This window comes from Halyomorpha halys, unplaced genomic scaffold, assembly GCF_000696795.3.
Source record: "Halyomorpha halys isolate HHAL.00 unplaced genomic scaffold, Hhal_1.1 Scaffold1090.1, whole genome shotgun sequence".
In the NCBI taxonomy this organism is placed as follows: Eukaryota; Metazoa; Arthropoda; class Insecta; order Hemiptera; family Pentatomidae; genus Halyomorpha; species Halyomorpha halys.
The window spans coordinates 411,768-424,146 of NW_027114054.1; the positions used below are offsets into that span (position 1 = coordinate 411,768).

Consider the following 12,379-nt stretch of genomic DNA (forward strand, 5'->3'; position numbering starts at 1 on the left):
CAACCTGGGAAACCCAACCTCAACCCGAAGACTGAAGCCCAGACTGCTGCAGGACATTCTGTTATAAACTTTAATAAATATACAATTAATTAATAGTCACACTACCTCAATTTTACTTTTTATTATTACTCAATTTATTTATTCATTATTATTTTTTATTAATTTTTTTTTCTATTTTCTTCTCTCGTCCATTTTTCAGATTAACTTGTTTCTTTTCACTATTAGAGGGCAATTGTTTGTTTTATTTAAGTGTACCAATATCATTATTTTATGTTATTAATTTTACATTCCTCTTTTATTAAGAAGCATTACTCTTATCTATTTATTTTATTTTATTTTTCTTCTTTTAATAACAAGATTGTATATAGTTAGGGGTGTATTTTGTACGAGACTATACCTCTCCCCTCCACAATCAACTGTTAGAAAATTAAAAATTAATATAACGATTATATCAACTATCATCAGGCCGATCTGGTATAAAATAAATTAAAAAAAAATCGGAGATAATGTTCTGCAAAATCAGTAGTGAGTGAATTTACTTTGAGAAATATATATCTAGTAGAAAATTTATTCCTAATACAAATTAAATCTAGTTTAACGAGCTTTAAAGTAGTTTATGACAATTATCATTGTAAGTGTAGTAGTTTTAATGATATTTGAATTGTAATTTCATATGCAAATTAAAAACTACTACTATGAAGATAAACGTTGTGAACTACTTTATACTACATTAAACCAGCTTAAATATTTTCTGAACTAGAAATCAGTATTTTGTGAATTTATTTTGGCAAATATCATGAAAACTAAAACTCCTACGAAGATAATTGTCGAAAATTACTATATACTACATTAAACCAGGTTTAATTTGAGTACTAGCAGATGTCTAATGGTTCTTGAGATATATATATCCCAAAATATCTTCCAAAAATATTTTTATTTTTTTCTACTTATGTTTTGGCCAATTTACTTTATTTTAAATAATGTTACATCAGGTTTTTAGTGTTGTAGGTAGTTATAAATATATGGAGCTCCGAATGAAAACTTAATTTATTTTTCGTTTTACAACAACCACTATTTTTAATTCCCCCTAACTATACTTGACAGACTCATCAATTTGGACTAGTAACCATACATATTTTTCATTAAAATAATCGAAAATAGTAGTGAAACAAGTGCCATTTTTTCCACCGGGCTCTTGTACAATAAACACCCTATTACAAATGTATTTAACATCTTAACACATCTGAACATCTTCATGAAAATTTAATATACAATATCCTTGCAAAAAATTCGATAAATCCTACATAGGTATGTTATCCACCTATATACAAACACGCAATTACAACCAGAACATACTAAGACCTGATTCTAAAACAAACTAATTGTCAACCAAAAATCTGCTACCTGAAATCAATTTTATAAATACCGAAATATTTCACAAATCAACACAAATCATTTTATACCAGGCGGAATATATTAGAGCCATTTTATATAACAATTGATCAAGACAAAGTCCACAACTCAAAACAAAAAGCAGTCCACATAACTAATCATTATTCATACATCTTTAAAATTACGATGAGAACGCCCAAACCCAAATCTACAGTTTTGACGCAATCTTCCCATCGTTTACCCGTCCCACAGTGGAGCATTTGACCCGAAAAGCCGGCTAGATTAAACCTTTTTTATTTACTTTTACTAATATATGGTATTTTTTATTGGGCAGCCATATTTTTGGAGTATTTAAAGCAGTTTGAACCAGATCCATCAAGTGCTGCATAAAAGGCCATGACCAAATTCTTCCTCTTGTACGATTGAGTTAACCCACGTTCTTACGTTCATTATCAAAGTATGTGCTACAGCTTATGAGCATTTTAAATATATAGGCATACCACGACGGTGTTAAAGCAACTTTCAATTTTTTTTTTTCAGCCGACTCCTATTGGAGTCCTATATTGCCTAACCATGGTTGGGGGTCAAAGTTTTTCATATTGTGGGACCACCACTCAATGAAAAAAGTCGACGCCCCAGAGCGGAATTCGAACAGGCACCGCTAATAGACATCAAATTGGTAAGACTGTGTTTTAACCACTGAGCTACGGGCGGCCCAGCAACTTTCAAAATCACTATACTCTAATTATATGAACAATGATCTATTTGATAAAAATGAGTTATAAATGTAGTTTTAATATTATAAAACATTAGCAGCAGAAAAGAGCAGTTATTTGTTTTATGAATGTTTTTTTAATTAATTGACATATTAAAAAGAATTAGTTTTTATTTTGTAAAAAAATGTGTTGTATTTCCTTTCAGACCCTTCGGGTATAAAAATCATTATAAGCTGACAATTTCATAAAAATATGAAGCTATTTCCAGGTACAACCATTTGCCAAAAGTTTGAATTTATAGATAAAAACTTTATTACAAGCGAAAATTGTTCTATGGACGAACGAAAATAAATTTTCACCCTTCAAATCATAAATAAAGAAAATTGTCTTACTGCTATACCAAGAAAGAAGATATCATGGAGGTAATAGGAATTGGATTTATGGTACGTTTGAAATCCCTAATAATAAAAATCGCATTAGTCGACCATCTAAGTCGTTTGATGATCGAATGTTTAATATAAAACTGTATTTTTGTCTGACTAAGATGTCACGTTAGTAAACTCACATCTAAAGATGTTCTTTTTTTATCTTTCTTATGAACATCACATTCTAAAATCATTTGTTAATAATTTGTATTAAATATTTCTTTGAATACTACTATTAAGAAAGCGCAAGTAATGGTGAGTGAGATAAAATCGGATACAGGGAGGAGGAAATAAAATATTAGAGATGATGTAGAAAGTTATGGCGAAAATGACATTTATACTCATCAGATGAAGAAATTTATAAATTTATTTGTAAGAATTGATATTGAATTTTTGTTAAAACATAATAAATCTAATATAAATCGTATCGAGTTAGTGCATATTACATTATATCTAAATCTTTTTTATTTATTTTTTTAATCTAAGTAGATGCTTTCTAACATAAATTTAGATCTTCATTGCTTTGCATAATATACACATACAGTGGGGAAACATACTCTATAAGTTATAAGCCAGTCTTCTATTATTTAAACCATTTAAGTTCTTAAAACTACGTTAAATAAGATTATATTCATCACAAATACCATTAAAATTAATTCAAATTGGAAGAAGATAGTTGGCAGTATGATGTAGATTTCAGTAAGATAGTCCGGGTGGCGGTCAATAAAGGTATTAAAATAGTTTTCTTTTACTATTTCAATACCTTTATTGACCGCTACCTAGACTATCTACCTACAAAATTAATTTAAGACATATAAAGGCCAATAAATAGTTTAGGCCAGCTTTTCGGGGCCAATACCACTGCGTCGCAATTTTGCAATAAAATTGCCATTTTTCACGTTTTCGAGGCTACTGATTTTGGAAACAAAATATCTGGAACAAGTAGTTTTGGAGATACATCATTAATTTTGCAAATAAGGATTTAAAAATAGAAAATTTACCTTTTTGCACGAAGAACGGAGTGTAGGGATGGAATTTGAAAAAATGTATACTAATTATGTTCATACTAATCCTCAACTTTCTACAACATACTTGGACCATTATTAGGTAAGCCGTTCTCAAGATATTGGTGTTTTAAGGAATATACGTTTGCACGTTTCCAAAGTGAATACAGTGGATGGCATTAGCTGATATTAATACTAATCCCGATTTACACTAATCCCCAACTTTCTACAACATATTTGGACCATTATTAGGTAAGTCGTTCTCAAGATATTGTTGTTTTAAGGAATATACGTTTGCACGTTTCCAAAGTGAATGCAGTGGATGGCATTAGCTGATATTGGCATTGATGATATAAACCCGATTTACACTAGTCCCCAACATTCCTCACATTTTTACCAATTCAGATAAGCCGTTTTTAAAACAGAGGTTCCTAGGAAAATAGATTTTGCATGCGTAAGAGAAAGTAAAGGATGGCATTTGATAAAATTGGTACTGGATCCAAAAATGATCCAATTTCCAATTTTCCTTCAAGTGGGATCAAAATCGGACAAGCAGTTTTCAAAATATAGGTCTGCCAAGAGAAATACGTTTGTGTATGGTACAGTATGCCCAAGACGGAGGCATTCAATTAATAGAACAAAAGATTCGTCAATTGCACCCTTTCAGAAGTTTTCTGGGTCTACTTCGGGTTTTAGCATTTCTTGGTTTTCGTAGCTTCTAATATTGACAGAAAACTTGAGATCATACTGACTACATTTGCAGCATCTCTTTGGCCTATGTTCCTAGAGTCGTGATTACAAGAGACCAATATGTTTAATACAATAAGACCAAAATCCAGGTCTGGTAGAACATTGGACGACTGGGGCCAGTACCCGTCCAGACAGTACCACTCGACTAGCTCCAGTTGGAGACCAGTGCGTTGTTAAGGTCATCTCTCATTGAGTTAAATAACATTTGGCGCAATTAGTACCGTGATTTTGTTGTGCAAGAACTAAGCAATAAAAAGGCAAATGAAATTTGTAGAGAAATTCATTAGGAGCCTCATCTAAGGTGTAAAAGAAATTAAGAGTACTTTGAATTAAGTTTTATAGTTTCCTCGTTCTCACCTAGTAATGCCAAATTATCAGCATAATCAAACACGGATACTTTACCACCTAAAGTCAAACCCTTTTCGGTATGTGTCACGTTTCTCTATTAGCATACTCTAATGCTAAATTAAATATGATAGGTGATAGAGAATTGTATTGTTTTAATCCCGACCGAACCCAAAACTTCTCAAAATAATCGAAAGCCTTTTTGAAATCAGTATAAAGCTCATGTACTACGTACTCTTTTCATTCATGTACTTCTTTGTATTCTAACGTTTTTCTGTAATATTTCACGAGATGAAAAAATGTGATCAATAGTTGAACGATTTTGCCTAAAACCATATTGTTAATCTCCGAAGATTTCTTCAGTATATCCCATGATTCGACTAGTTAAGTTTAACGTAAATATTTTACAAGATACGAGAAGGAGTTAAATTTCTCGATAGCTATAATCCGTCCGAAGCCCCTTTCAGTGAATTGCAATAACTTAACTCCTTCCATTCCTTGAGCATTTTCTCATTTCCCAGATCTTTCTAAAGGAAAAGGTGTATTTTACAAACTCCAGCTTCACCGCATGCCTTCATTAGAGCACTAGCAATAAAGTTAGTTCCCACTATTTTATAAGATTTTAATTTTCCGACTTCCTCCTAACTAGGTTCTTTTATCAGTTCACCACATTGGTTTTCAGTAGGAAGAGATTGACAATTATTTCCCGTATTTAAAATACTCTCTAAGTGTTTCTTAAATATATCTAGCGGATTACTTTGAATAATATTATTTTTATCACGAAATACCTTTGTACATTTTTCTTAAGTCATTTTTTTTATTACTATTATTTTCATTTACAGATATCCTCTTTTACTATTTCTAAGGAATTTAGACGTCACATTTTTTAAAGCCCGGAAGTAACATTATTTTCGCTTGGATTATTGAGTTTATAACTTGGTGGCTTTTATTTCTTCACGCATTTTGAGGTTGTCTTCATCGAAACAGGGTTTATTCTTTTTACTTTCCTTTTCCTCAGACACAAATTACCGACCTTTTTAATATTACCACTAATTCCTACCCACAATTCCTCAAAATCCTCATCTAAAGATTTTAAGGCTTTAAATCTATATTTGATTTCAAGTGCGTATTGATTTCTAATTGTAGTGATTTTTGCTTAAAATTTTCGGAACAGACAACTTTTTCATTTCTCTTCTTTAAATTAAAGTTTTTCACAAATTTTAGTGAGCCCTCCCATGGCCAACGCACCTTTCGGAGCGCCACGATATCTAAATTGTATCCCTAACATAGTTTTCGACCGATTTTAATCCACCAGCATAAACCTTAACTAATGTTAATGATTATAATAGCAAACTGACAACGATATAAATATACATTTTATATACAAAATTAAATAATAAAAACAATTTGCAATAACGGATGTCGCAGTACTGTTTGCATGCGGTAGATAACTTCAGATTAGCTGTTATTATTGTATACTATCGTTCAATTTTGGCATTCATTAAACTCTCGTTAATAAAATCAAATTTGAGTTTATAACATTAACGATAGAATCTGAAGAACGCAGAATGATTTGTAAGGACCTGGGCCCTGTTTCATAATAAAGTACAAACTAATACTATTAGTCTTGTATATTTATTTTAATTCAATTACACTGAATTGTACAATAGTAACTTGTACTTTAGTATTTTTTAATTTCTGTAATATTACTAACAGTCATCCCTATCATGAAAAAAATAAGTATTACTATTATTACCTCACTAGTTTCTACACTTGTACTATGAACTAATACTATTAGCTTTTTTTATGAAACAGGGCCCTGGAGGATCCCATAAAAGGCCAGTCAGAATCTACCTTCTCCAATCTTTGCCACGATGGCAATCCAAGATCTTACTCACCTTTATATATACACTTATTGCTATGTATATATTTAATTTATTGTTTTAATTTTTCTAGGCGGTCAGGAAAAAAAAAAAAAACCTTGAATTCACTTAGCAAGTTTGTTTTTTCACTATGAGGCACTGTTTAGAAGCTATAGGAAAAATACAAAAAGTTCTAAAATTTATAAGATTTTTTGACTGCCAAAAGTTTTCACGAATTCAGATATGTTACTATTTTTTTTTCATATACATTCGTACTGATATTAACAAAGAAAAAAGGGTATAATCAATATTCCACATTTTTGAAACATAAACCTCTGTCCCATATGAACATTCGGCTGCTAATTTATTCTTCCCACTTTAGAAAATATCATAAATTAAGCAAAGGAAATAAAATACTATTATTGAGTTTCTTATATTTATTTGATTTATAGTAGTCTGCATCAAACTATGCGGATCATTAGCGGCCATGTTAAACAAAAATAATTAATATAAATGTATTGAGAAGAACTACTTTTCTTTGTACCCAAGTATTTAGGGAGAATAAAAAACATATATTCGTATTATTGAGTGATCAATTTATGTACTACATAGGATCAATTATAGTAATAAAAATGTAATATCACCTTCTTCAATTGATGAGCGTACTTTTGTGCTGCCGAGCATTGAGCCTGGAGTCGGTAGATAGGTACAGGGTTGCATGTGAAGCATTTCCAGCATTTATCATCTTTAATCTTTTTAAGGACACTTCTGTCAACGTTTCTGCCTATGCATCGCTAATAAGCAAATAATTAAGAACAATAAAAAAGGAGTGTCAATGTAATCATGAGGAAATTTTACATTAGAGATAAATAAAACAAGAAAAAACAGGTGTATTCTGATTTTGTAATAGCCACTGCCCTCCTACTTGGCGCATAGAGTACAGCGGTCTATATAGACATCTTAGGGCAGTTGAGTGAACAAGAGTAAACATACACCCTTCATAAATCTCCATAGACTTAGTGGATTAACTGATTTAAAAAGATCTTAGGGTTCACAATTTTGTCATTAACAAAGTTCATGTAGCATAAGTGAGCATATGCATCATATAAAAAAAAATTAACAGTGTCATCTGTTTTTTGGGAGAATCTATAGATTGGAAATTTCCTAATTTAGTTTTAGATTTAGATTAAAAATATGTTAATTCAATATACAGTAACCAGTTGTAAAAGTTGAAAAAAGCCCTATCTAGCTGCTACAAAATTGTATTCTTTTTTCTGTTCCCATAATTTTCACAAAAGACAAAATTACAATATCAGATTTAATCAATGGTGTAAAGAACCACATTTAGCGACCAACACTTCCTCATACATTCATAATGGCAATTCAAAGTAAATCATATTGTGGGATCACTGTTAGTACATTGGGCAGGCATTGCCTATACCATCAAGACAATCAATTGCAGGAAAATTATTAAAAGTTTAACAACTTCAAAAAAAAATAAAATTTACATTATCTGAAAAAATAAATTGAATAATATCATTAGAAACAATGTGCTACAGTGGGATCCTCTTAGTATCTCAATCCAGCTTCATACCTTAAGGCATCATTGCAAATCAATGGCACTTGTTACATCAGGGCCCTGTTTCATAATGAAAGCTAATAGTATTAGTTCATAGTACAAGTTTAGAAACTAGTGTGGTAATAATATTAATAATTATCTTTTTCATCATAGGGATGACTATTAATGCTACTACAGGAATTAAAAAATACTAAAGTACAAGTTACTATTGTAAAAGTCGGTGTAATTGAATTAAGATTAATCTACAAGACTAATAGTATTAGTTTGTACTTTATTATGAAACAGGTCCCAGGTCTGCTGAATATTAAAGACCCAAACAGTAAAGCAGAGAAAAGTTGGCCTGAAAACTTTGAGGAAGCAGCCCCTCAGTGTACATTGTATATACATGTACCCACACTCTTGTCCACCTAGGATTCTTCTTATAAAAAGTTCAGAAACAGCTGGACTAGTGAAAGGGGCTGAATTATGCCTGTAGTATATCTAGAAAACTAATGAGAAGCATGGAAGCAAGTTTTATTTAAATCAATTCTGTTATCTGAAAGTGGTTCTGGCCCCAGAAAATTTATTATACATTAAAATTTGATTTTTGATTAGTGAAAGAAATAATTAAAAACGACCAACCCTGCAGAATCCATAGGGGCACTTCGTACACATGTATAGTTTTCCTCCCTGCCCGCACCACCGACAATATTTGTCAGTTCCATCTTCATCTATTGAAAACTCTCCATCTTCATAGAATGATAAGCACTTCTGTGAAAAAAAAAAGACTCTTTATGAAATATATCCTTACTGTTGATTGTGCATACCATTTAAGATAATATTATTTATGATTTTAGAGAATGACTTATGGGCAGTGAGACAACAACCCACTCAGATAGTTTAAGATATATATATAAAATATTGATATTTTTATATCTCTTATTAAATAAAATCAGCAAGTGTTACTATGAACAGAACAGCAATATTGTAAATAAAACAATTATGTATTTAATGTTATGAAAAATATTAAAAAGAATGATGACTATTAACAATATAAAAAAACATTGTTATATTAATAATATAGGAAAATGTGTATTTTTACAAATAAAAAGTCATATTTTATTTGATAATTATATATAATTCTTTTGAGATAAAGCAATATTAAACGTTTTTATTAACAATAAAATAGTAAACAATGCAAAATAATATAATAATGCATTTTATAGATAATTTCATTTATTTCATCAATTGGAAGTGAAGTAGTATTTTTTTTTGCTGACAAAATATAAGACTGAAAACTTATTAGACGTGTTAATTTATGTCTACAAAGTAAATTAAGTTTTTAAAGGCTTAAAAACCAATTCTTAATTATTTTTAAACATAAAAATACAGTCAGTGACCATTAAATAAGAAAAAATAATATATTCTGTGAAAAGATGGTCAGAATTGCGGTCCGTAAAAAAACACAAATAAACAGAAGCTTATTTATTTGTGCCAACGTTTTGATCTGAATTTCAAGCCTTCATCAGGGCTAAAAACAAAAAAGAAATAACAACCATCATTCAGAGAAACACAAAAAGAAATAACAACCATCATTCAGAGAAACATAAAAAGAAATAACAACAATCATTCAGAGAAACATAAAAAGAAATAACAACCATCATTCAGAGAAACATAAAAAGAAATAACAACCATCATTCAGAGAAACATAAAAAGAAATAACAACCATCATTCAGAGAAACATGAAAATAAAGGAAAATAATAAACAAACATATTTAGAAATATATAACATTGAATTAAGTCAACAGAAAAACACAAATAAACAAATATAATTTACTTGTGCCGACGTTTCGACCTGATTTTCAGGTCTTCATCAAACGTTCAAACAGTTTAGCCAGTATATCTGCCTATAACCCCCTGATGAAGGCCCGAAAATCAGGTCGAAATGTCGGCACAAATAAATTATTTTTGTTTATTTGTGTTTTTCTGCCGACCGCAGAGATAGAATAGAGAACAAGTCATGAAATTAAATTAAAGTTTAAAGAATATACATAATAACTAGCGTGAAATAATAATAAAAAAAATAAAAACTATGAGAAGGAGAGGTTAGAAATATATGGTTGAGTTAAATCCTGAAGTATTCTTTGGAGGAACTTACTTCATAGCTAGATAGATACTTCAGGGCTCGGAGAAACTCATCACCTTTACGGGAGCAATGCCATCATCTGGGAGAAGATCAAGCGGCTAATGTGCAGAGAACAAATAGGAGGTTCATCCGATGCAAGCAGATGGTGGAAACCCTTATGGGGAAAATGTTCGTGGAAATACGAATGACAAAAAGAGGTGATCATAGCATATCACCAGGGCAAAACGAGTCACCATGGATGGGTGATAACCAATAGAGAACACAACATTACATTAGAAAGTGTCAGAGAACCGAGAAAGAGGAGAACAGTCTATATTGAACAGTAAAAACTTCCGGCAATCACAAAATAAAAGCTGGAGTGTCCTCATATTGCCACAACCAGATTATATTACTGAAAATGTAAATTTATTTTATTTATTGTTTTTGGCTTTAGTAAATAGTGTTTTTTTCATTTTAACTTTTTAATGTATTGTATGAAGAGTTATTTTATTATATCCTTAGGTTTAAATTATGTATATAGCGTTTACTTCGGGAAGCTTGTGAGTTTTTTTTTTTTTTGTTTTTTTACAATGACAAGTGTATAGAAATTTATTTTTATTGTTTTTTTTTTCATGTTATTATATTGTATAGTATTTATTAGTTTACGAGCATTGTTCGTAAAGTGGTAGGGGGTTTTATGGCCTGAGTCAGCTGTTAATTCGATGTCAGCTGACTGAAATCAGCTCATCGAACATACATATAGAGATGTGCCGAACACAATAAAGCCAGATTTTACAGCAGTTCAAACGTGTCAGTTCTTATTCCTTCTTCTCTTTTTTTAAGCTTTGCTTTCGCCGATACTTAATATATATACGTTACGGTAGGACAAGGCCTGTATACTACCTTAATCCCAACGCTTATGTAAATAAACAGCGATAATGTATATAAGGAGAATTACAGAGCAATCTCTCAATTGCTCAAGGTATGAGCCCAATAGTAAGGGCCGCAGTTTTGGACAGTCAAGAAAACGTAGTTCGCCGCGGAACTGCTAGACAGCCTGAATCCGTACCTCAGCCATTGGTTGAAGCCACGCCAGTACAAGAGGGACTACCACCTCTTCCTGCATTCATGATAACGGAAGCGCACGCGACAGCCCTCGAATGGATCAAGATCCGAACAGCGACCACACAGATCTTAGAAAGACGATTTCAGATCTGGAGAGATTCACCGGGGTACCTGGCGAGCTAAGTCACTTTATAAAAAGGGGTGATCGGCTAATGGGGAGGATCCAAGCCAAAAAAAAAGAAGGGAACGGTTAAAGAAGGCGTATGGATATATATCGTCCTCGATGGGCCCCAGAGGAAGAAATCTTCCAAATATTTAGGGAGAGGAGAAGATATGGACAATCTAAGGGGCACAATTGAATTACAGACAAATTCAGTGAGATGATGGAAGTTAATAAGGTCCAAGCCCGAATGTATTTTTTATCGGGCATTTTGAAAGTCCAGTTGGCACAGGAAATCGGGAATAAGGAAGGTCTCCCACAGGATAGTTTGTTTATGGAATGCGCGCAGGACCTAATAGATGCAGGGTCAAGAGAGATCGATGACACAGAATGGACAAGGGTTCAGCACACTCGTTCCAGGAACCCTCAGAACATGTGGAGTAAGAGGGACGGTGAGCATACAAAGGATAAGAGATCAAACCAGGTGAAGCCTAGAGAAAAGACGCTGCAGAGACGATTGCAGATGTCATGGCTGCGGGAAGGTGAGAGTGGATGAGTGGAGGAGAGAGGAAACTCCAGATGGATGTCCAGGTATGTCATTGTAAGTTAATCACCCTGGGTGGGCCCTGTAAATTAGAAGGGGAGAAGGAGATGGATTTAGATGAATGGGGGGTCGTGGGTGAGTCATTACGAGTTCATATTGTGGAGAAAATGCCCCACGAATATCAAGCAATTATCCTTATATACATTATCGCTGTTTATTTACATGAGAGTTGGGATTAAGGTAGTATACAGCCCTTGTCCTACCGTAACTAATATATATATATATATATATATAAAGTTAGCTTTTACTGAAGTGAAACCAAAAATAATAGGAGAGAGAGGAGTGTGAAATGAAACGCTTGAAGTACTCTCAAAGACTGAGCCTGTCTGTCTATATATATAATCAGTCAGCTGTTCTATTCGAACAGCTGATA

General features: G+C 32.1%; 1 protein-coding gene across 2 annotated transcripts in view; it reads right to left on the reverse strand.

Annotated features, from left to right (window-relative positions):
* Positions 1–12,379, reverse strand: part of LOC106688250 (transcriptional regulator ATRX) — a gene marked incomplete at its 5' end in the record, with an annotated part of 59,243 nt that overhangs the window by 39,446 nt on the left and 7,418 nt on the right. For both annotated transcript variants that reach the window (XM_067051293.1, XM_067051292.1), the window contains 2 exon segments: positions 7,139–7,288; positions 8,695–8,823. In XM_067051293.1, the coding sequence (XP_066907394.1) occupies positions 7,139–7,288; positions 8,695–8,823 (279 nt within the window).